The 25,072-nt window shown below is 39.9% G+C and overlaps 1 protein-coding gene across 1 annotated transcript in view; it reads left to right on the top strand.

The window, feature by feature from the left end:
- PCSK5 (proprotein convertase subtilisin/kexin type 5) overlaps positions 1-24,297 on the top strand; it is a 272,056-nt gene extending 247,759 nt beyond the window's left edge. Inside the window, exons 13-21 of the mRNA XM_004677562.2 lie at positions 2,097-2,233; positions 11,199-11,342; positions 14,890-14,992; positions 15,880-16,073; positions 18,639-18,723; positions 21,458-21,555; positions 21,969-22,098; positions 22,421-22,536; positions 24,103-24,297. Coding sequence (XP_004677619.1) covers positions 2,097-2,233; positions 11,199-11,342; positions 14,890-14,992; positions 15,880-16,073; positions 18,639-18,723; positions 21,458-21,555; positions 21,969-22,098; positions 22,421-22,536; positions 24,103-24,218 — 1,123 coding nt within the window. The 3' untranslated portion in view covers positions 24,219-24,297. The remainder of the gene's footprint in view (positions 1-2,096; positions 2,234-11,198; positions 11,343-14,889; positions 14,993-15,879; positions 16,074-18,638; positions 18,724-21,457; positions 21,556-21,968; positions 22,099-22,420; positions 22,537-24,102) is intronic.
- Positions 24,298-25,072: the final 775 nt, after the last annotated feature.

Genomic DNA, 25,072 nt, shown 5'->3' with positions numbered 1-25,072 from the left:
ATCCTCGCCAACATTTGTTGTTGCTAGTTGTTTGAAGATGTGCCATTCTCACTGGGGTGAGGTGGTATCTCATTGTGGTTTTAATTTACATCTCCCTTATTACGAGTGATGTTGAACATTTTTTCATCTGGCTATTTTTTAAGGTCAGTCTAAGTATATACCTCTTATAAATGATGCCCATTTCCTTTACTTTTTTATTGAAGTAACATTGCATTATAACTTAAGTTTCAGATATGCATCATTTAAAAACCAAAATGCATGTAAACTACTTTAAGATGATCAGTTAAAAATCCAATCCTATCCTTCTCTTTTATCCTTCACATTACCTCTTCAGATGACCTCTTTTACACAATTTACCCATCCACCTTCCACCTTCCTTCTGATGAGCACTGATTTGTCTTATGGCCTAAAAGTTTATTCTTATTTCATATAGTTCTGGATCCATTGTTTGGTTGTTTTGTATCCACCTTCCACCTTCCTTCTGATGAGCACTGATTTGTCTTATGGCCTAAAAGTTTATTCTTACTTCATATAGTTCTGGATCCATTGTTTGGTTGTTTTGTATCCTACATATGCTTGAAATTGTACCAAGTTTTATCTTTCTCCATCCAACTATTTTGTTAAGCATAATATCCTCTAGTTGCCTTCACGTTAATACAAATGGCAATCTTTCACCTTGTTTCTATTTAACTAGAACTCTATCTTGTATATATACTGCAACTTCTTTGTCCATTCATCTGTTGATGGTACTTACATTGTCTCCCACTCTTGACTTTTGTAAATAATGCTACAATAAACACATGGGGTATATCTCTCTTAAAATCAGTGCTTTTGTATTGGGGGAAAATTACCCAGAAATGGGATAATTGAGGACTCTCCTGTATGGCTTTCCTTAACGGCTGCACCAACATGTACACAGTGAAAACACAGGAACCAAATTATACTGACTATTTCAGTAAGGAATTAGAGACTTTAAAGGTTACTGGAAGGAAGAGCAAAATCTAGACTGGAATTCCAGGTACAGCTACTGAAATAGGGAAGTGTTTTTGACTGAGGTATAATTTACATATGAAATGATTCACTTTTTAATATAGTTTTGATAAATCCATGTAACTATATATCATTATTTTCACAAAGTTCCATCATCTCCCAAATTTTGGCCATGCCTTTTCCTAGTCCATGGCAACCAGGGATCTGTTTCTATGTACTTTGCCTTTTCGAGGTAGTCTTTTGTGTCTGCCTTACTTAACTTAATGCTTATAGAATTCAGTCTTGTGTTTATTCGCAATTCTTTTATCACTGGTAAGTGGTTTTCCTACTCATCAGCCGATGGACAGTTGAATTGTTAACAGTTTTTGACTATTGACTGAGCCTTCATGTAGTTTTTTGTGGGGACATGTGTCTTCTCTAGAGTAAATATCTAGGAAGGGCATTGTTGAGTTATATGGGAAGAACTGTCAGGCTGCTTCAGGGAAACTACCATTTTCATCCCCATCAGCAGTGTTAGAGAGTGTTATTTGTTCCACATCTTCAGCACTTGGTACCATTAGTCTTGTGGATCAAGTCTTAGCATAGTTCCCCTGATACACAAATGGTTCTCTCTTCCAGACTTTTGCATGATCAGCCCCATGCTGGATCCTCTATGGTAGAGCTACTTCTTGGACATGTCCGGGGTGAAAAATAACTTAATGTTGAGCTGAACAAGCTGATATATATTTAAAAATGAAATCATTGGCATGGTTTTGACTTGGCTCTCACTGAGTTTTTTTGGTTTTGAAGATTTATTTATTTATGCATACAAGAACTGGGATGTAGGCCAGAGGTGCAGGGAGTGAGAGGATTCACCAGAGTGGAGAGCAGAACAAGTAGATGTACTGAAATACAGTGCTGGAGGGCACAGCAGGGAGCTCTGCTGTGCCATGTGGGTTAGCTTCCTGGCTGAGGATCGAATTCATGCTGCAGTGGCTGGGACAGAATGATAGCATGGAGATTTTAGCCCCTGTGCTACCAGGGAGGTCTAGGTGCTCACTGGGGTTTAAATAACATAAATTGTTTTTTGTTGTTGTTGTTTGTTTGTTTTTTAATTTTTCTCTCAGGCTTTTTGATCATTCCATGGAAGGATTTAAAAACTGGGAGTTCATGACTATTCACTGCTGGGGAGAACGAGCTGCTGGTGACTGGATCCTTGAAGTTTATGATACCCCATCTCAGCTGAGGAACTTCAAGACTCCAGGTAAGAGTCCCTTTCTGTAACTAGCCACATAGAAAACAATGGTGGTATATATTTTAATCAAGGAGTGTTTCACATTTATATCATTATTATCACTTTTCATGTGATTCTATTTTGAGTTACCTGTCATGTGTTCTAGACCTCAAGATTGCCATTTGAAAGTAAATTATTTAAGGATAAGAAACAAATAATAGTTAGGTATAAGTAAAAGATAAAATGTGACAACTATTGATTGTTTCAGACTATACAAGCCACATCTCTGACCAGCTTTCCTTGATTTCTGTGTCCAGTTTTGTCCACTTGTGATGCACTGAATTCCATGGTCACAAGAGGAGACAGATTTTCTTAGTTACCTTTTATTTGAGTTTACTCTAAATTTAATTTTCAGTGCAGGCAAGAGAGTGAGTTTGGCCTATCCTTGGTTACCACCCAGGAAAGTCAATAGTGATATTCTGTCCCTCATGAGGCCAAGAGTTAAGGAAAATGAAAACTTTCTTGACATGTGAAACCTAGAAATTATGTTAAAGGCCCTTTTAAGGAGTCTCGGATTCTGCTGCCACACATGGCTTATCTCCCTCCTCCTGCTAACATGTACAACTTGTCTGTACATTGAAATCAGGGGAAGTACAAATGCAGTGTGGGGTAACAGCTTTTTGCAGCAGCCTGTGCTGCCCATGATGGAGCTCCCAGAGTGGGTGGAACGATCGATCTGTTTGATGACTACCCTGGTGTCCTGCCATGCTCTGAACCTGTCTTTGAACTCTGGATAAATTCATGTTTCTCAATGCTCTGTCAATCCATCTACAAATGAACCAGGCCTGAGGCCTTTTGTGGAACTGATATCCAACTCTAGCCCTTTCTGATTGAAGAATAAATTCTTAGGATGTGCACTATTCCGGTTGCATGGGCCATGCAGGGCGAAGGAGGCACACAGCACAGTGCAGGGGTCACGTGGTCATGGACGAGCCCCATGCCAGCCAGGAAGTTTGTCCTTTTGAGAGATTCATTTGGCCACACAGTGTGGGCATCTTTTTCTCTCAAGGTCTGCAGTGTACTTAGCTGTGTTGCCAAAGTGGTCACACGATAGCAAAGTCATAATGCTTCAGATTAATTGTTTTGCAAAAGAGAATCTGAGAGTCTCTGGTTCCAGGTTACCTCCACATTCACCTACAATGATTCTGGTTGCCAAGGTTTTATCCAGAAATCAAATACTTGTCAAAAGGCAGGGTTCGTAGAAGACACTCAGATAAGCTTGACTTGTCCATAATCTACTTCATTCCCAGGACCTTAGTCCTCCTCCCCTCCTCTGCTCAGCTCATGCTCATTACTCCTGCCCTGGTGACACCTGCGTCATGGTACTGAGCAATGGTAGCTGTTCCATGGCTATGCAGCCCTGACCAAAGCCAGCTCCTTGCTGACCCATCAGCAGGAGTCACTAGCGGGTTCTTCTGTGTCAGGTGATGCCAGGGAAATAAGCACTGTCAAAATACAATAGTTGCGTACCAAGAGAGAGACTGCCTGGGATGCAGGTGTGCAGAGAGGGTACATTGCTGAGAAATAACAGCAGATACAAAACTGATTAAAAGTGACTCTGCTCTTTATTATCACCCTGCACCACCATGTAAAGAGTGTCAAAGTACCCGTCTCCACAGAGCACAGTGACCCTAGGGGCACTGAAGTAGTTGATCTAGCATTTGCCTGCAGTTGCATAGGCTATGAATTTAAAACTCTTCATCCTCAAATTGTTCGGAGTCTGTGCAGAGTTGACTATGGATACTTGTGTTAAAAGTTCTTAGCTAATGTACAGTTGCCTATTTGATAGCCTTTGTTTCTCTTAATTCTAGTCAAACATTCACATTTAACTGCAGTCATCTTTACTCTTTTTAGACATGTACTGTGCCAGAGCAGAGATATCCCAATGCTGCTACTGTCAAGAGACTTTAATAGGGGGTCCTTCCTCAGGTCTACCCTTGAGTTTAGGTTTAATCACAACAGGCCAGAGGGACTTTCACTTTCTTTCTGAAAGTGGGTGGGTGGGTGGGTGTGTAGCATTGCTTCTATAGTTTCTATGGTATGCAAATTTATGGAAGGTTTCTCTAATTAGTAAGAGATTTCTTTGCTAAGCTACCAGATACTCAGTATTCAGTTGGAGATGGAGAATTATCTAGTACAATTAATTATCTAGTACAATTAAATGGTAGAATCATTCAGAGATAACAGAGATTACTGGCTCCAAAATGAGTTTAGGTTTCTTTATTGTTTCTTCCCATTAGTTTATTATTAAAATCTAGGTTGAGGATTTTTGCAGGGTTTATTATTGGTTTTGTTTTGTTTTTGTCCACTCAAACTACCTTGTTTTTTTTTTTTTTTAAAGATTTATTTATTTGTGCATACAGAACTGGGGTACAGGCCAGAGGCTCAGGGGTGATGAGAGGCTTCACCAGAGACAGAGTGGGGAACAGAACAGGCAGATCGACGAAGTACACTGCTGAGGGGAGCAGCAGGCAGGTCAGGAGAGGTCTGCCATGCCATATGGTCACCTCCGGGGCAGGCGGGAATCGAACTCATGCGGAAGCAGCTTTAGCTTCTCAGTGCTGTGCTTTAACCCGCTGCGCCACCAGGGAGGGCCGAACTACCTTGGTTTTATTGCATTTTACATTTGAGATTATAATAGATTTTACTCATTCTGTATTTACACAGCTATTTAAGGGAATACTGTAGTATCAAATGAAAAATCTATAGTTTAACAAGTGAACAAAGTGATAGTTGGAGAGGGAAATATGGCCTGATATTGGCAGAATTGTTATGGGCTGAATTGTGGCAGAGGTTCTAAGAAAATAGAATTAGGTAATAGTTAACAAATAAATGCCCCAAAAGGCTATTCCAAGTGGGCCTATGATGGACTTCATAAATGGTATGAAGAGAAATGATATGAAGGGAAATGATCAATTATGAGGTAACACTCTTCAAAGCACTTAAAATAAGAATAAACTTTTGTTTAGATATTTATTTATGCATATAGAACTGGGGTACAGGTCAGTGATATAGCAGCAGTGAGAGGATTCACCAGAGACAGTGGGGAGCAGAACAGGCAGATTAATGAAGTGCACTGCTGAGGGGAGCAGTGGGTGAGACAGGAGAGGTCTGCTGTGCAGCAAGGGTCAGCTCCCTGGCTGGGGATCAAACTCATGCTGAAGCAGCTGTGGCTAGCCTCATATCGTAGTGCTATGATTGAACATCACCAGGAAAGGCCCAGATATATATTTTAGATCTAAAATGATCTTAAGTTAAATGAACCAGGGTTTACAACTGGATTTCCCAGTATGTCCTTGCATCATACAGACCCACTGTGCTCTTGAGAGTTGCCATATGCTATGTTCATACCCAGCTTTTTAAAAAATGTATTGATTTGTCAGTCTTTTGCATATTTATATAACTCTGGGTGTATGTTTTCACACCTCCATATGTACACATGCTTAATTCATCCACCAACATCCTTGCCAAGGTCCTTTCCCCTTCATCCTTCCTTCCTTCTATTCCCTCTGGTAACTGGTATATTTTTCACAGAACCTAAGGATTATTTTTGCTGTTCTTTGCCAGTATATATTCTTTGGTTATTCATATTCCCCAAATAAGTGAAACCATATGGCATGTGTCTTTAACTTTCTGACTTATTTTACTAAGCATAATCTCAGAGCCATCCACTTTGCCCCAAAAGGTACTATTTTGTCATGTTTTTAATAGCTGAGTGATAGTCCTTGGAATAATGTATTCCATAATTTTTCCAGGTTACTGTTGGGCCCGTAGGTTGGTTCGATGACTGACCATCTGTGGACTGCTATAAACATAGAAGTATGCACATTTCCGTATAGCATGTTCATACTGTTTGAGTAAATACTGTGCTATTCTGCTAGATCATATAGTACTTCCATTTTCATCTTTTAGGGTATCTCCATCCACTGTCTCCCAGTTTCATTCATGGATAACTACATTTTCTCCATATCCTTACCAACATTTGTTGTTTCCATTCATTTTGATATATGCCATTCTCACTGGTGAGGTCATATCTCAATGTGGCTTTGATTTATATTTCCCTTATACCAAGCGGCACTGAACATTTTTTCATGTGCCTGTAGGCCACTTTGGAAAAGTGTCTAGATAGTTTGTCCATGTTTTGATTAATTGTTGTTTAGTTGTATGAGAATTTTATGTATGCTGCAAATAAACCCCTTGTCAGATGTACAATTGGCAAATATTTTCTCCCCATTTGTAGGTTGCCTTGTTTTTGTGACATTTTCTCTTGAGAAACAAGAGCTTTTAGTTTGATATAGTCCTACTTGTTTATGATTGTTTTTGCGTATCTTTAAACCCCCAAAAACAACTCCATGGCTGATGTCCCATAAAGTATTCCCTGTGATTTCTTTTAGTATTTTTTAGTTTCAGGTCTTATTACCAGGTTGTTAATATATTTGGGTTAATTTTAGTATATGGAGTTAAGGATCTAGTTTCACTTTTTTGCACATGGCTGTCCATCTTTCCCAACACCATTATTCTTCCATTCTCTATTGTATGGTCATGGCTCTTCATCAAAACTTATGTGCACTTTCTGTTCTGTTCCACCAGTCTGTGTTTCTATTTTGTTTTATTACCATATGGTTTTGATTACTGTTGGCTGTGTAGTATAAGTCAGAGAGAGTGATACCTGCATTTTTCTTCTTTTCTCTTAGGATTGATTTGGCTGTTCACTTTTGTATGGTTCTGAAGAAACTTCTTAATTTTCTGTTCTGTGTCCTTGGGAAAAAATCATTGGGATTTTGATGGCAGTAATCCTATAAACTGAAACTATAAATCACTTTAGATAATATAGCCATTTTATTTTAACAATGTTTATGCTTCCAATCTGTGAACATGGGGTACCATTCATTTTTTTGTGTCATCTTTAATTTCCTTTAACAGCACCTTACAGTTTTCAATGTGCAGGTCCCTCACCTCCTCTAAGATTACTCCCAGGTATCTCATTCTTTTTGGTGCAGTTGTAAATGACATTTAAAAAAAAAAATCTACTTTATTGTTTGCATATAGGAATGCAACTGGTTTTTGTGTGTTGAGTTCATATCCATTCACTTTCTATATTCATTTATTCCTGGTAGGTTTTGCAGATTTTTTTTTTTTTTTTGGATTTTCAGTATATATTATGTCATTATGAATACCAATAGTTTCACTTCTTTTACAATTTGTATGCCCTTTGTCTTTTTACCTAATTTTCCAGCTCAGACTGCAATATTGTATTGAACAGTAGTAGACAGAGAAGATGTCCTTGTCTTGTTACTGGTTTTAGGGGACAATGCTTTTAGTTTTCACCATTGAGTATGATGGGTTTGTCATAGATGGCCTTTATTGAAATGAGTTCTGTTTATTTTCATTTCATTGATTTAGTCATAAATGAATGCTATATCTTGTCAAGTGCATTTTTGGCTTCTATTGAAATGATCCATGTGACTTTTTCTTGCTTTTTGTTAACTACTGAATGACATTAAGTTTTGTATACTCAGTGAAACTTGCATCCAGGACTTATTTTAAAATTGGAAGTTTGTGCCTTTTGACGTTCTTCACCCACTTTACCCTCTTCCAACCTCTGCCTCAGGCTGTTGCCAATCTTTCCTCTAAATCTATAAACTTGATTTGTTTCATTATAGACATACCACATTCTATACATACCATATCTATCAATGAGCAATGCTGCAATAAATAGGCAACTCTCCCAGTTTTTAGTAGTATTATATTGGAGATGAACCTTTTTGTTTTACCCTGCTGATACTTCTGGTTGTTTCTTAAAACTCTGACTGTCTAAGCCACCTATTTTTTTTCATATAATAGTTTATTTTTACATCATTTTGTACATTTTTTTTTTCATCTCAATTGTAATCCCATGGGTTTCCCATCACCAAGTCACCCATGTGCCATCACCATAGTCTCGTGCACTTCCCTTCCCCCCCCTCCATTTTTGATCCCCTTCCCCACTCTACCCCCACAAAATGTCTCTGGTATATGACTGTTCATTGTTACCATTTTCTTGCCTGGTCCTTTATACTCCTGCTATAAGAGAAACCATCTGGTATTTTTCTTTTTCTTTCTGGCTTATCTCACTAAGCATGATCTTTTCCAGCTCCATCCAAGTTGCTGCAAAAGACATGTGTGTTTTTTTTTGTTTTTTTTTTTTGGTTGCTGAGTAATATTCCATTGTATATATATACCACATCTTTTTAATTCCAGTCATCTACTTTTGGGCATTTGGCAAGCCACTATTTTATCCTCAGTGTATTGCAGAAGTTGATGATGGGCTAAGATCTCTTAAGGCCCCAAAGGGAAGATCTCAGTAGCATCTAGGTTCAAGCTTATTGAAAGCCAGGCCTTTAGCAACTTTCACAGTATCCAAATATATATAGACCCGTGGGACCACAAGTATAAGCCCCACTGGTCCACAGAGCTGGGCCATGTGGGTAACAAAAATCAGGGTGCTTACACAAGTTTACAAGTTTCTTATTAGAAGCTACCAGCAACCTTGTGTGTGGCAGAAAGTGAAAAGGTTGTCTCTACCAGGTCTGTGTCTACCTATGTTCCCGAGGAGACACTGTCTCTGTGCTCCAACTCCAGCACAAGCAAATATGCCTCCTTTATAGAGAAACTGAGGGCTGCTTCCTTCTATCTGCACTGTGCCCTGTGGTTGGTAGCCTTTCTAAGCCTGTCTCTTCATTTGTCAGCTAGAGCCTTGTGGAATCTAGAAACTCAGTTCTGCTGGCCACCGGATCCAGGCTATCACAGGGTGGCTCTGGGTAGCAGTCACAAAAACCAGGAACTAGACAGCTATCTGAGCTCCCCTTCAAGAGCTACTGGTGTTTTGAAACAAGGCAAAGGGAGTCTAGGAAGTCAGCACTCATCTGTCCTCTGAGGTTTCTGGAGATGGGTAGAGCAGGCTCTTAGTTAAGTGTTTAATTAGAAGCCTGCTCCTGAGGCCGCAGCTGTGAAGATGAGCTAGTAAGCTGCTTTCACAGAAAGACTGGATGCCTCCATTTGTTGCTTCTTCCTGTGCCCTGAGCATGGTAGCCAGTATGGACTCTTTCCACATTTGTCACAGTTCTTTGGGGCCTGCCAACCTGTGTGTAGCAGTCAGAAAAACTGGTGCACCAGATGAGATAAAATGCTGCTTTCTGAGAGATTTTGGTGAGCTGGAGCAAAGTAGATAGAATACAAAATTGGCATCTACTCAGCAACTCCATCTTTGTGGAAGATTTCAGGACACCCCTAGATTTGTGCCAAAGTTTTGGCCTGAGGGCAGAGATCTATTTTAACATGAGACAGCCTCTTGCACAGAAAGAATTAGCTACTTCTGCCATGGGCCTTGGGGTGGGTGTTTGCCCCATTGTGTAAGCACACAACCCTTTAAGAATCATTGTTCAGTTTTTCTTTAGCTTTGTGGATTATGGACATGTCCCTTGGAGGCTAATCTGTCAGGTGCAAATCTAAAAGGGGTGCCCAATTTGGGCTTCACGCCCTATGCTCCTCAGGGAGAACTCGAGCTGTGTGAGGTCTCTCCTACTTATGAATCCCCATGTCCCATGTTGGCTTTATGGGAAGCCTTTCTCGGCCTTTCCTATCCACTTCTATTTTCTCTCATTCACTCAGTGCATAGGAATCACTCAAACAGTTTTGCAGTCTTAGAGGGCATTATTCCATATGTAGCTATAGATTCATCATGTCCATGGTAGGAGGTGAGCTCAGGATCTTCCTTTGTTTCCACCTTGAACCAGAATTGTTTTCAGTATCATTCTGCCCACTGGGAAAGTTAACAACCTCCGTCAACCATCTTCATCATTTGTATAATGGGACTAGAAGTACGTACCTCCTTGTTGCTGTGAACACTGAATGAAATGAAAGGTGACAGTAAGCGCTTACAAATGATAATTTTATGGTGTTTATAGATGCTAATGAATGAATTAGCTGACATGCCGGAATTCACTGCTCTACAGCACAGCAGAGGCCCAGCTCTGTCCATGCCTACCTCCCATGTATTAGCCCTAGAGGAAGCGGTGTGAGGGTTCCTCCCTCCCTACTAGCTTATTCCCACTACTATTATTCCCTTAGTTGTCTTAATTCCTTCTGCTTATGGTTGATTCCTTTTGATATGACTCTTATTAAACTTCATGGCCTGCAGGTAGTTTGTTTCTTACTTTTACATTAAGGACTTTAGTGTTAGAAAGCTAGGAGATAAGTGGATAAGTAGGAATTAAAACAAAAATGTCTCCTGTGAGCATGCCATCCAAGAGGCTCAAGACAGCCTTGCCTGGAAAATGCTCCATTGCAGCACTGTCCAGTTAGGACACATCCACCCTTGCAGAATTTCTATCTCCGTGCTCTCCCCTAGTGGCCCCTGGACACACGCTGCAGGTGCTACCTAGCACTTTGCATGGAAATGTGGTTTATGTGACTGACAAACTAAATCTTTGGCAAATGTGTCTGCTGGCTGTCACAAGATAGCATGAGAAGAGGGTTATTATATTATGCACTGTTAAGATTGACTAACTTGGTAATTTGTGCAATGAAATACTACTTTTCATCTCTATGTATTGATAAATAAGTCCAACATCAACAACAAGTGTTTTTGACTTAAAGTCCTCTGTGGTGTCTTAGGATTCTCGTCACTACTCCTAGTTTGAAATTCATCCTTTGGTCCAATAGTCTGAGGTCTGTTTGAGTCTTCCTGTAAACCCTAAATAGAGGCCTATCCTGCAATGATGCTCAGTAAATGCTGGATTGTGATTATTACGTGGTTCATTCTGCAAATGGCGCAAAGTGCGTTTCTAGCCCTTTCTCTCATACCACAGTTCATCTGACTCTTCTCCCTTTTGCCTGAGAAGGAAGCAAACTATAAAAAGTAAATGTCTGATCATGCTCTGATTTGTTTCCCAAGGTAAACTGAAAGAATGGTCTTTGGTCCTCTATGGCACCTCTGTGCAACCGTACTCACCAACCAACGAGTTTCCTAAAGTAGAACGTTCTCGCTATAGCCGAGTTGAAGACCCCACGGATGACTATGGAACGGAAGAGTACGCAGGTGAGCTGACCTCCATCGGGGCAGTGGCTGACAGCTGGCTCAGGCACTATCTCACCACACACAGAAAAACCTCGACCCTCTCCTCCCAGCTTTTCCCACTCCCCACTACTGATACGTGCACATACATACAAGCCTAGAGACGGTGCCCATGTTCTTCTACAACATTAAAACCACACCGTGTAGGTTACATAGTCTTTATTTTCCATTAGAGAGATCACAAGCATATTTGCCTGTTGTCAAGGACCATCAGAACACACATTTAAATGCAAACAGTCCACAGTATGATCATACTGTGCTCCATTTAGTCCAAAATCTGGGAGGTGTAGAGTTTTAACATTTTCTTAAACAAGATTTGGATTCACATCACTGTCAGTCTTTGTCTATATCTCTACTTCTGTAGAACAAAGCTCTCTTCTACAAATTGCTGCATCAAAGGGAATAATCCAGTATTAAGGCTTGGATAGACTTTGTTTTCTAGACACTATGCACTGACCAGCTGTGTGGGTGTTTATTGTCCTCATTCCTGTCAACATTATAAGGGAAAAAGCACCATTAAATTAGTATAGCTGAGTTTGGAATAAGTTAAACATTTTCTTGTCTAGTGCTTTTTTGAATTAAATGCTATTCTTATGCCCATTTTTATATTTAAAGTGGTGGCAATTTTCTTATCTATAAGAACTGTTTTACTGCCTTATATTTGAAAATATTTTCTCACTTACCACTTCTGAAATGTGGTTTTCATGTGTTCTTTTGACAGAAAAAAGAAAATTGGAGGGTTTAGTTTCAGACAATAGCATTTGTATTTTTCTACAGACATTTCTTTTAAAAACAGCTACATTTTGTAATCTCTTGTTTTTATATTTAGCCATTAATTCATCTGGAACTTATTTTGGTTTAATTATTTTCCAAGTACATGGACATCATTGAGCTATCACCCTCTTACTAATTAAGGATGTTTTTCCTTCTAAGGGGATCTCCTGGTCTTACCTTTTCTGATTCATTGACCAGATAATCAGTAGTTCCTCTATTGTTTAAAATTTTAATTTGCATATTCTCTCATGGGGAAAACATTTTACCATGTTCAGTCATCCCATGCTACTGAAATATTTGAGTCTTGTTGGTCTGGTGGGAGTAGATTACCAGTACACAGAAACGGGATAAGAACTGTTTGGCTGTGCACATTTATAAGTTTTAGGTAATTTTTTGAGGCAATTAGTCCAGTTTTTTTTTCTGCCTGATTTCTCATTTCTCTCTTGTTACATTGGCTGCCATATAGGAGACTGCAGTCCTTCTGGCATATATGATACATAGTATTTCATGAACAAAATTTCCCTAAATGAAGAAGTGTTTATAAAATAGCAGCTCAATGTACCTTGAGATGGGATTTTTTTTTCCCTGAAGCTAAGATTCTTTTGCTAAAGACAAAAGTACTCTATTAATCATCTTCACTGAATATCTTAAATATGCATGTTCCTTTTATTCTAAACAAGTAGTATTCCAGAGTCAATAAGCGTTCATAATTCAGACTCAACTCTGGTTAGTTCATTAAGATTGTGTCTGTCTTTGCTTTGAGTTTGTAACATTATTAATGTTATAAAGAGCAAACTATTTCATCTTCTCTGATAAAAGTATATCCAAAATCATTAATATTAAATCAACATGAAGCATAATAACGTACCCAATTTGTATGTAAATAATGTCCAAATTTAAGTTGTACATCCCCATGGATTGTTTTTTTTTTAATTGCATCTGCAAAATGTCCACATTGACACTTGTGAGAGAAAGACATTTTCATTATCCTGCAACCTAAAATGCTAAAGTGCATTGGGGACAGTTTAAAATTAACAAGGAATCAGAGCAGCAGACAAACTTGCCACACAGAGCCCTTTGGCACATATCAATAATAAATGCTTTTTTGCATTTAACTGTAGAAATCATCTGTTGGAAATTTAGGGCCACTCATGACTCCTTTACTTTGGAGCAGTGATTTTCACCTTCATTAAAAAGTCACTGTGTTCAGAGCCACGATGGCATTATCATAACTAGATCCCTATACAGTTGCATCGAATTACAGGGATATGTAACTGACTACATATCAGCCCTCAGGGCCTAGACTCTCCCCCTATGTGCCTCTCCGAGGCTGTACTAACTGGCATTTAATTTTGAGAGCAATTTTAACTCTTTGGAAAAACAGATAAACAGTGCTAGCAACTGACTGTTGGGGGGAATCAGGAGTATAGTTCAGGTCTGAAGCTTTTCAAAATGACTCATTTCTAGCACATGATCTACTACCTGAGGAGGAGGAATCTGGACTAAGAAGTAGGACCTATGTTGAACCCCTCTCTTAGGCATTGGATACTGGGCAAGCCTTTAAGAATTCTTGGAAGGTCTATTTTCTCATCTGTAAAATAAGGATATCTGATTGTTTTTCCTTCCTGCCCCTTCCCCCATTCTATTTTTGACTAGCTGATTGTAGAACACAGACTGTGACTTTAAGGAGGCCAAGTCTCCACTCCTTTTGATTAAAATAAGGATGGTCCAAACATTTCTGGAACCCTTGAGTTTACTGTTTGTACATTTTGAGTAATCTTGTTGCTATTTTTAAAATCATATTAATTTTGAATAGCAAGATCTTGACCTTTATTTCTGATTTCCCCAGGAGTCCTTTGATAGCACTGTTTCACTGTTTTCCCAAAGACTTAAAATGAGACCACACGTCCCAAAATATAGAGAAGGGAGTTCTATAACCAACCCACTGTTAGAAAGCTTTTCATCAGTCACAAAATAGCTCCATCTTTCTGGAATTTTGTTTTTCTGTTTGTGCATTCTCTCTAGCTCTATACTAAAGAGTATATAGCAAGAGAGCTTAAGAACCATCATCCCTGGTCTGGATTTCTTTAAGCTTGCTTGCTTTTTTTTTTTTAATTTATGTGTAGTTTTCTTTTGTTGAGCTGCCCTATGGGTAGGATGCAATTTTACCACTACTCTCTTTGCCTGAATTACCTGCTTTGTAATCCAAGACGAGATGCTGATAAGCTCGTGCCAGATACCATAATGAGGTTTCTTTCCAGCCACAGCATCACAAGGTATTCAGTGGCTTCAGTGACCTTGAACAAGATGGACGAGCTGGTCCAAGGTCTCAGTAATAACTTCCTCTTTCAACAGTTTAACTTCTCTCTCTCTTTAATTAGTCTGACATTTTTATTTACCATTATGCATATTTAATTAGTCAGGTTTTTATTTTTCAGTTGTACAGTGGCATTTCTCAGTTGAATATTGAAATATTTGTTATATCCCAAAAGGCAATCATATGTGCTTTGAAAACCAAGTCATGGCTAGGACTTACCTTCTTGGTGCCTAGGTAATTTGAGATTTTCCCCCAAAAAAAATCAGGAGTCCATCTTTGGGCTTATAACCACATAGTACATTATTCTTCTGTCTACTCTGACTGCCTAAGAAAAAGTATCTTATTTTCAGCAAAGTTCAGGTAAAGTCGACCTGCTTTAAAATCATTTTACCAAGTGTTGTTGTAATTTACTTTGGAAAGGTCCCTGTGACCCTGAGTGCAGTGAGGTTGGCTGTGACGGGCCAGGACCAGACCACTGCAATGACTGTTTACACTACTACTACAAGCTGAAAAACAACACCAGGTGAGAGAAAAAAAGTCCCACTATGTCCCCACCCCACAAAACAGAGTTCCCAAGAGTACTCGCCAGTCACAACAGGCAGCAGCTTCTGATACTCTCCCACCAGGACCTCTGCACCGCAAAGTAGATGCCACACAAACCCACTGCTTCCTCTTGTAGTTAACAATAATGTAGCCAGTTCTGAATTGCAAGACAAGGCGTATGTGTACTGTGAAACTGAGAACTCTGGAAGGGGGCTGGAGTGGCAAGTTCTACCTCTCCAGACCTTTGCAGGCCATTGATACTTAATACTACAGCTCATTGGTTCTTCATAAAAGTGCTAGTGCAGAGGCCCAGCAGGTGAGCTTTTTCGCACTCCCTGACCCACAAGCCCTCAGTGTAGCAAAAGCGCTGGTCCCTGCCCTGCCTCACTCTAGGCATGGAGGTGAATCTGGCTTGCACCTTGTGTCTCTGAACCCCTGGTTTCTACCTCAGACTGTATAGGTAGGTATCCACAGGTCACGGCAGTGGAATACAACTGTTCCTCATGCCTGTCATGACCATACCACCTTCTCCCTCCTTTAGGCAGTAGAAATAACCACTATATGGAGTTGACTTGCACAGATGTCCCCATTCCTGTTAACGTGCATGCTGGAATTTCAATGGGGAAAAATGTCCTAGGCTACTGAAACACCTTTGTTGTCTCCTAAATTTAGCAAAACACACAAAATCCTGTCCTTAAAATATTGGCAAACAAGGAAATTTTCTTGTAAAATTTACTGTATGCAATGTAAATGCATATATTAGACAGCAGCATATAACTACCACACATCAAGGATCCATATAGCAACTACTACATAAAAATAGAAGTAGCCCTTATGGTAAAACCATCCTTCTTCCTCCACACACAGGATCTGTGTCTCGAGCTGTCCCCCTGGCCACTATCACGCTGACAAGAAGCGATGCAGAAAGTGTGCCCCCAACTGTGAGTCCTGCTTTGGGAGCCACGGTGACCAGTGCCTGTCCTGTAAATACGGGTACTTCCTGAACGAAGAAACCAACAGCTGTGTGACTCACTGCCCCGATGGATCATATCAGGACACCAGTGAGTAGATTTCAAATATTTTGGTTTTAGAAAGGAATAATATAAAAATTAACTAACTTCCAGGGGGTTCTCAAACTGAGTGATTGCGAGGATTACACCCAAGACTAGTTTATAGTGGCATTCTCAGTCATGACTTATTCAAAAGGACACAAAGCATAATCAGCAGGGAGAAAAGGCACATGGAGAGGGCCAAGGAAACCAGGTAGGGGCTCTCTAGGAGTCACCCGGGATGAACTTACCCATTGACAGTTGGTTACAGTATGCACAAAGTGTAGTCCACGAGGTAATCCCCTTAGGGTCTGGTCAGGAAAACACCCTCTGGCACGTAAAAACACTCTAAGATTCCAGATATAACCTTTGTTTATATACACACAGTTCAGATACCATGAACCACTCTGACCAGTCAGGGTGATGAAAAACTACTCTAGAAAGACTCAGTCGAGCCACTCTTGAGGGAACCTACCTAGTGATTAGTGGTGCACCAGGGAGGCAAAACTCAGTAACTTTGTATTTGGCAATACAACAGTAATTTGGAGTTAGTTTTCACATGGACAGAAATTATTTACAGCTTTCTAAGGGGAAGTCTGTAAATTAAATATGTAACTATGTAACTTCACAGAGGCTGGGCACTAATAAGCACCTACCATTAGACACTGCTCTTCTGTAGGACTCTTTGGCTTTGTTGCTGAGTTCTAGGTAAGTTGTCTTAAGGAGGGTGTCACACCACGGTATGTGATGGCTCTAAAACTTCAGGTTTCTACACAATGTAAGAAGAAACTGGAACAAAGGAACAAGAGATTGTGCTGTTTTAATGAGGCCAGAATTTGGGATACTCTTGATTCAAAGATTGGCATTTCGCCATGTGGCAGATGGAATCTCTCAACTAACCCTTTAGAATAACAGATAAGGATTCCATTTCCCCTTAAATCTACAATATGCTCTACAAGTTGATGGAAAAGATGGGAGTGACAGGGGATAAGTAAAATCCACAGAAATAAATATAATTCCTAGAAAGAATTCAATTTTATTAAGAAAGTTGAGCTTTAGAAAAGAAATTTGGTTCTTGAATGTTGCATGACAGGATCAATATAGTGGCAATAATCAGTAGTTCTTCCAGAGTCCAAAAGCAGATAATTAAGGAACACTATTCAGACAATTAATCTACTGAGACCAGTGGTCTGTGCATCTATCTTTTCTATAGAGTTGCCCCTTCCCAGATTCTGGAAAAAGTACTAATTATCTATCTCCACTATAGTGATCCTGTCGTGCAACATTCAAAAACCAAATTTCTTTTCTAAGGTTCAACTTTCTTGATAAATATTATTCCTAGAAAGAATTCGGAATTTTATTTCTGTAGGTCTGTTTCTCCCATCACTCCCATGTTTTCCATCAACAAGTGGGTTTGCATATAACACAGTGATCATGGCTGCTGATGACTGCCAATACATTTATGCTGCTTTATTGTTGAAACAGCTTTCTTGAATAATTTCACTAGCTCCTCAAGACAAATAGACAGATTCTCTGGATGTGTTATAAGTGTAATGCAAATCTATGCCCTCTGACTTTGGGGAGACCATGCACAAACTAACATAAGAGACTAGGACTTTGTATGGTTGACCCTTAACCAACATGGGTTTCCTTATGTGCAGACTTTTTTCTAACTTTTTGGTTCCACATCACAGATTCGACCAATTGCGAATGTCACTGGGTTGAATCTACAGATGCAAAACCCATAGACATTAGGGCCACCTCTATGTTTTATGTGGATTTTCTACCATGTAAGAATCAGTGCCCCTAACAACCCCTCCCACCCCCTTTATTTAAGGGTCAACTGTATTTCATGCTGATGAATTCAGGCTAGCTGCAATAGGTTTCTCTGACACTGAAAGAAACCAACAAGTCGAGTACAATGAGGAAGAGAATACCAGACACACAGCTTCACTCAATCCTACAGGTTTACATGGTTATCATCCAGTTGCATTTTAGAGAAAGTACTTTTTCCAGAAAAATTTTTACCTCTAGTAAAAGGCCTTACGTAATATTGCAAATCATTTTTTTACTATAATAGAACAATCATACGTTTACCTTTTTCTCCTCCCCATTTTGGACTTGTGTTTCACAATGCATCTGTTTAGGCACCTCTACTGCAACTATAAAGCACCAGACTCTAGACAATGGAAGAACAGAGCAACCCTGACCTTGCTTCCTCAAATGTAGATTGCAACTGCTAGTACAGTAGTCCTAAAAGCTCACATAGGAGTTTCACCCCAGCTTCTCCCTGTTGTGGAAAGAGACCGAGAAAAGGCAGGGAGAAGTCAAAGTAGTCAATTAAGAGGGCTGTGGTTTTCTTGCTGGCAACACGGTAACTATAAATTTATTTCCCAGTCTACAATTCCTACCTATATTGGATTTGTGGAGAAATGACAACAGATGTAGTCCAAGGCTTTTCCTGCTATTCTCTGCTCAAGGTCTTATGAACCACAGCATACATTAACAAACCTCAGCATACCTCATATTCCAATCAACCAATTGATTTATAGCCTGTGACTTTTTTTTTCCTAACAGAGAAAAACCTGTGCCGGAAATGCAGTGAAAACTGCAAGACATGTACTGAATTCCATAACTGTACAGAATGCAGGGATGGGTTAAGGTAAGAGGAAAGGATTTCAGGTAATGCAGCACACAGAGCTTTCAATATAAATGGAGGGGGAAACACATATAAACAAACGAACCTCTTCCCATCTATCCTTGCTTTGACTCACTCCCAAACATTTGACAGCTATTTGCATTATCTGTACCATTATATGTGAAAAATTGGATCCCTTTCTGGTTAAGGAAGGTTTATAAACCAAGTAATTCTCTGTAAAGATGATGGCTCAGATCCAAGTAAACAAAAATGGCCATTTGAGAGACTTTCCTCTACTTTTTTGGAGAGCAATGTGCCTGTCAAGGATTCCTGTGTGGTTAATGCCCAACAATTTCTATTTAACCTTGCTGAGTCATTCTGTTGATGGTCACCAACTACTCCCTCTCTTTCTCTTCATATAGCTAATCATTCTCTTAAGTACCCAAGGCTTGCCTCCATTATGTTACGGCATGCACACAGACTTGACAGCAGATTCTTCCTGAACGGATGCCTTGTTCAGTGCTAGAGCCAAATCGAGGACAGAATGTAAGAGAACAAAATGCAGCTCAGATTAACTAGGTGGCCACTTGATATTCTTACAGAAGGGCAGACCACCCTGTGTTGTGAGGACTCACACTCCCCGTTTAGGTAATGATGGAATTGTGCTGCACTTGATCCTTTGACCAGAAGGGAAAGTAGGTCCAGGGAGATAATTTTTCACGATCTAAACAATGGTGTCCTAATTATCAGTACCTGGCACACAACTGCCAGATGATAGTGCTAGGTAATATTGCTAATATTATTCTATCATCTGGCAGTTAAATGCCTATAGTCATTTGAAAAGATGCAGGTGAAATTTATTATATAAACATTTAGCTTACTTATATCCAAAATAACACTTCAACTTGAAGACTATATTTAAAAAGTTAACAGATGTTTTACATTCTTTTCCATTGTTGTAACAAGTCTTTAGAATTTGGTGTATATTTTACCCACAGAGCACCTCTCAGTTTGGATAATTTTTTAAGAAATGCTGGATCAGCATTTAAATTTAATAAGTCAATAACCTGAACCATGTGCCAGTTTAAACACAAGTAAAATTTCAAATGCCATTGCTTAGGCTCACCAGCCACCATGAAGGGCTCGGGCGCTGGACCACACGGGACAGTACAACTCATGTAACTAGTTGATCACAGAAGTGGCCAGGCGGTCACACAGCACACTCACTTGTCAGGCCACTGCCTTTTGGAGGCAGCAGAAAGTTCAGGGTTCCAACAACTGCACTCTGTGGTGTGCCCCACTTAGTTCATTCCTTCCTCACACAGTGCGGCCTTTGTCTCCTGCTGACTTGATGCCAACCTAAGAGGTCATTATAAAATGTAGGCAGCATTGTTAAAGCTTTGATAATTTTGGTGATACTACTTCCTCTCACAGAGGAAGCCTATAGAGCAGGACTTTTAAAAAGGGCAAGTCCTTTCTGGCCATTAAGAAGATCTTCAAATGGTACATCCTGCCAGTTATGCTGCCCAGAGAGACCCTCAGGCTCTCTGTATTTTTGTTTTAGGGGCTTCTAGGGTAGACCATTTTGCCTTAAATCAGTAGCCTTTTAAATAGTGGCTAAGAACAACCATGGGGAAATTATCTATGCATAAAACATTGGAATCAAAATGTTTGATTATTTGGGATTCTTTTTTGTTTACTGAGCATAGGTAAAACTAAATTTTACTATAAACCATATACAAAGCACAGTCAAATAAGATGTGTATTGAAGAGAAAGAGTTGAAGATGTCATTGTATATATGTATGTGTAGATATATATATACACACACACACGTTGGTTGTAAAAATGAACACCTAAAACTTCATAGTTGAACTATTTGACCCTGTTATAATGTCAATCTGGTGACATCTATAGGAATACATGTCCTTCTTATGAACTTTTTACTTACTCACCAAGTAATATTTAACAAAGAAATATTTCTTGAGTGTTGTGATTTCTACAGCTCTTTGATTTGGAGAATCAATCCACAGACCATCAACGTTATCATGGGTGACAGAATTAGGAAAGAAAAAACTTACCTCCTTCATTCATATCAGCAGATACTAGCTAGGAGAGGGAATTATGGCCTAGTGTTTCCACATTTTATCTACAAGAGAAATTGCAATGTTGGGGTAACAGCAGTACAGTTAGGCAATTGTGCTAAACGATCCATTGCAATTTAAAATAATTCAAGAGAGCTAAAGGTATATTGTGATTTTGTTGTGGGAACCAGAAACTGTTACAAAGAAAGGGGCCCTCCTGGGTGTGTGAGCCAGGAGGTTGGCAAGGCTAGCTTTACCCATTAATTCACTTTCCGTTGTTTTCCAATTGCATTTATAATGACAGAACAGCTTTTTAATTCTTTACACAGTAGGACTGGATCTCCAGGCACTGTGAGGCATTTTGTCAGGTAGTATGATTGTCTTGTCACTAAATATGTCTTCAAGCCTCCAGGTTGTATAACACTGAGCAAAAAGGAAAGTGTCAGCCAGTCAAGAGGAATGCTTCCAAAATTTGCAGCATGTGCTTATGCTGCGGACATCATTACAGGCACAGGGAAGCAATATGGGCATTGGGAGAGGAAAGAGTACAAGGGCTGTTTGCTCTGCTTTGAAGCTTTGCCAAATCCCCTGGCTCTGGGGGCAAGTGTATTCGTACGTCTGGACTTGGGGAATCATTACCTCTCTCTGGATCACAGCAGCTGCTCTCTGTCTCCAGCCTGCAGGGATCGCGGTGCTACATCACCTGTGAGGACGGATGGTTCTTCAACGGGCAGGACTGCCAGCCCTGCCACCGCTTCTGCGCCACTTGTGCTGGTACCTCTTCCCTCGACCTTCTGCCCAGCTCTGGTTTGGCTTGCATTTACCTGTTTTAAACCATGATTCCTGCAGCTTCCCTTGGTATCTTCGAAATAAATGCTAGAGAAGCATGCTTCTCTTTAGATAATCTACTGGTATTCTCATAAGTCAGCTACTGGGATCCTGTCCTCACAAGAAACCTCAGTGACATCTAGTGTGTCAGTCACCCCAGTAACATCTCTAACTCCTTCCAAAGAGTTTTTTTAACAAGGGGGTTCAATTTAAAATGGGGGCACTTTTGCAAAGAATATAAGAAAAAGCACAAGTATTATGACCCAACATTCTAGCTTGATAATTCCATTTTCACAAACTATGCCGAGGAGCAAGGGCATTGTACAGTTTCTTCTAAGGCTGTCTGTCTGGCTTTTCAGGGGCAGGTGCTGATGGCTGCATTAACTGCACGGAGGGTTACTTCATGGAGGACGGGAGATGTGTGCAGACCTGTAGTATCAGCTATTACTTTGACCACTCTTCAGAGAATGGTCACAAATCCTGCAAAAAGTAAGTGGGTCTGCCCCTTGGTTATGGGATTCTTCATGAAACTGCCTTCACAAGATGAGCTTCAAGCATTCATCTTGCCTTACTAGCACTTTAGGGGGGGAGGGGGATAAAAATATTTGACTTCCAAGCATTTAAAGTCAAAGAGGTACCTGCTAGCTTTTCTTCAATGTTATCAAAGCCAGCAATTACTATATGAAAGTATTTTTGCACTATTTTCCAAAGGGAGACTTTCAATTTTAAGACATTAAGCGCTTGATTGTAACCATAAGTTTTCCTCTATGTGAGGTATGAGGGGTTACTAAGTTGTACCTTTTTTCCATAGATGTGAGGCCAGCTGCTTGACTTGTAATGGTCCTGGGTTCAGAAACTGTACCAGCTGCCCCAATGGTTATCTCTTAGACTTAGGAATGTGTCAGATGGGGGCCATCTGCAAGGACGGTGAGTACAAATCCTTGTTTCATCTTCTAACCTAGGGGTGATCTGTCTATTTTAAGATTTCAAATTGGTGCCTAAATTAGGTGGAGACACTATATTTTTACGATATTGAAAAAAACTTATGAATTATGTTTTTTCTAAGTTAAGAAAAGTGAAAAATATTGGGTCATTCCCCTGGGTTTATTCTTCCCCTTCCTTTGATGGTGCATCTTCTAGGAATTTCACAAAATACAGTAATGCTATCTATGGTGGCAGAATATCAGTCATACCTGGGTTCAGACTTTGCGCAGGTTATAAACTTCTCAACTCCCTCATCTGAAAAAAAAGTGAGGATACTGTTAGCAACCTTGTATGGTTATTCTACAACTCCTATTAGAAATCTCCAGAAAGTAAAGGAACTGAGCATGTGACGGCTCAGATAGGGCATCATAATGGCTGCGTGGCCAGGGAGCATCTCAGGGGGATTTGCATCCTCATCGCTTTTCCCATGTGGCATTGGTCGGGCGGGGTGGGGCAGAGCCAGTTCTCACTGCACAGCACTGTGGGGAGAGGACGAGGGCAGTAGCTTACCTGAGACCTTGCAGATAGTGCTTTTTAATTACCAGACTATGCTCCCTGTCCTTACTGAAAAATATGGTTCAGATATACCTGAATAGGACCAGATTATTTTGTAAGTTAATAACCTGCAAGGGAGATTGAGTGCTTTTCCCAGGAGACCCACTATGCCTACAGTTATCACTCATGTCCTTCGTGTCAGCCATTTGAAGCTCTGTTACATTAACTGCCTTCCCTAAGCCAGGGGGTAGATTATGCCAAAACGCACCTGGTAAAAGTGGAGGGTCAGAATTGGTGGCAAAAATGAAGAACCCTATTTTGCAGTGAGTCCATTTTTAGGTCACTTGATGTTCAAGAGCCTTTCAATCATAAGACAATTGCACTGAGAGATACGCTATTTATTCTCTTCCAACTGTCATATTTCAGTGATTCTAAGACATACTTAACACCTGACATCAGATGCAGTTTATAGCTGCTCTGCTCCAGCAGGTTGATGTGGTAGTTATTGTCAACTGAATCAAGTACCTGGTTACTAGTTGTGTTAAACTGAAGTCCAAAAGAACTTCAAAAATAATAATAATAATAATAACATGTTCTATATTACTTTCATAAGCAATAATAAGAATCACTTTTTTCTTGGTAGTACTTTAAATAGTGATGTCTTAGATTCTGTGAAATAATACTAATGACTGTATACTCTGTTCTGGGTAATTCTAAAAAGAAAAATACCTTGCTTGTATTATTGATTTCTAATTCTTTTTCTAATCTTTTTTCCTTTCATAAATGGATATCAATCACATTTACCGTTGGACTGCAATATCTCTCCCTGAAAAACAATGCTGTTGACTGAAATCACTTTGGGTGGACCAAATTTCCTCCTGTTGACTGCTCCTGAATGATCTCTTCCAATCCCCCAATCTGCCACTCTGGCCAATCAAACACTTCTCCCATGTGTGTACATCATGCTGCTCTCGTCCTCAACTCCCCCTCTCTCTTGCTGACTTCCTGGAAAAGCAACGGAAGAGTCCTGGGCCGAAGGAGGCTTCTGTATGCTAGTGAAAAAGAACAATCTGTGCCAACGGAAGGTTCTTCAACAACTTTGCTGCAAAACATGTACATTCCAAGGCTGAGCTGCCGTCCTAGATTTCTTTGTTCCTGTAGACTTATAGATTACTCCATATTATTATTAAAAAGAAAAAAAAAAACAAGCAAAAAAAAAAAAAGCAAGCCACCTCTCTCTTTCTTGCTCTCTTTTTTCTCTCAAATTTGTGCAGGGAGATGGTGAACTGTTTTGTCAGAACTTAAATGGAAAAAAAAAAATAAAACCTACAACAAGCCTACCTTTTATAACTGGGTGTTTAGTACTAAACAACCAGAACCACAGAGACAGTATTGTATGACCAAAGCATTTGATGCCAAAATTTGACGTTAAAGTAATGATTTGATTTCCTGCCCTGGTTTTGAAGGTCCATTTTTTTCCTTTGCCTTTACTTGCTTGTTTCCCCTTTGAGACACCTAAAAATACTTTTCAAAAACATCACAGCAGTAGACATAGATCAAAATGAAACAGAAAGCTCTTGCATCAGTCATTTTTGAGTTCACTGTTGGGGAAATGGCAGAAACTGGACCTTAGGGCATTAAGAACATCCCACAGAGTTGTGTTCAGAGTCATTTGTCTTAGTTTTTCACAGTTGAACATCGATACTTTCCACGTGTAATGTGCTGGTTTTGGCATTATACTCACTTGATAAGTCTGTTCCACTGGTTTCATCAGCTAGACTTGCTGCTACCGGCGTTTCCATTGTAGACTGGTTTTTCTTGCACACGGGTGGTCAAACGGGATTGCGCTGCATAGTCAAAATGGTGATGGACAGCGTGTAAAGTTACTCAAATAGCTGAGACCAATCCAGCTCCCTCAAAATCCAGAGTGTTCGATTTGTAGACCCTGCACAGTCTCCTGGTGCTATCTAGCCATTCTCCCCAT

This window comes from Condylura cristata, unplaced genomic scaffold (assembly GCF_000260355.1).
Source record: "Condylura cristata isolate star-nosed mole 26May11 unplaced genomic scaffold, ConCri1.0 scaffold00006, whole genome shotgun sequence".
Classification (NCBI taxonomy): domain Eukaryota; kingdom Metazoa; phylum Chordata; class Mammalia; order Eulipotyphla; family Talpidae; genus Condylura; species Condylura cristata.
Note: the sequence above shows the minus strand (reverse complement) of the source record. Positions and strands in the feature narration are given on the sequence as shown.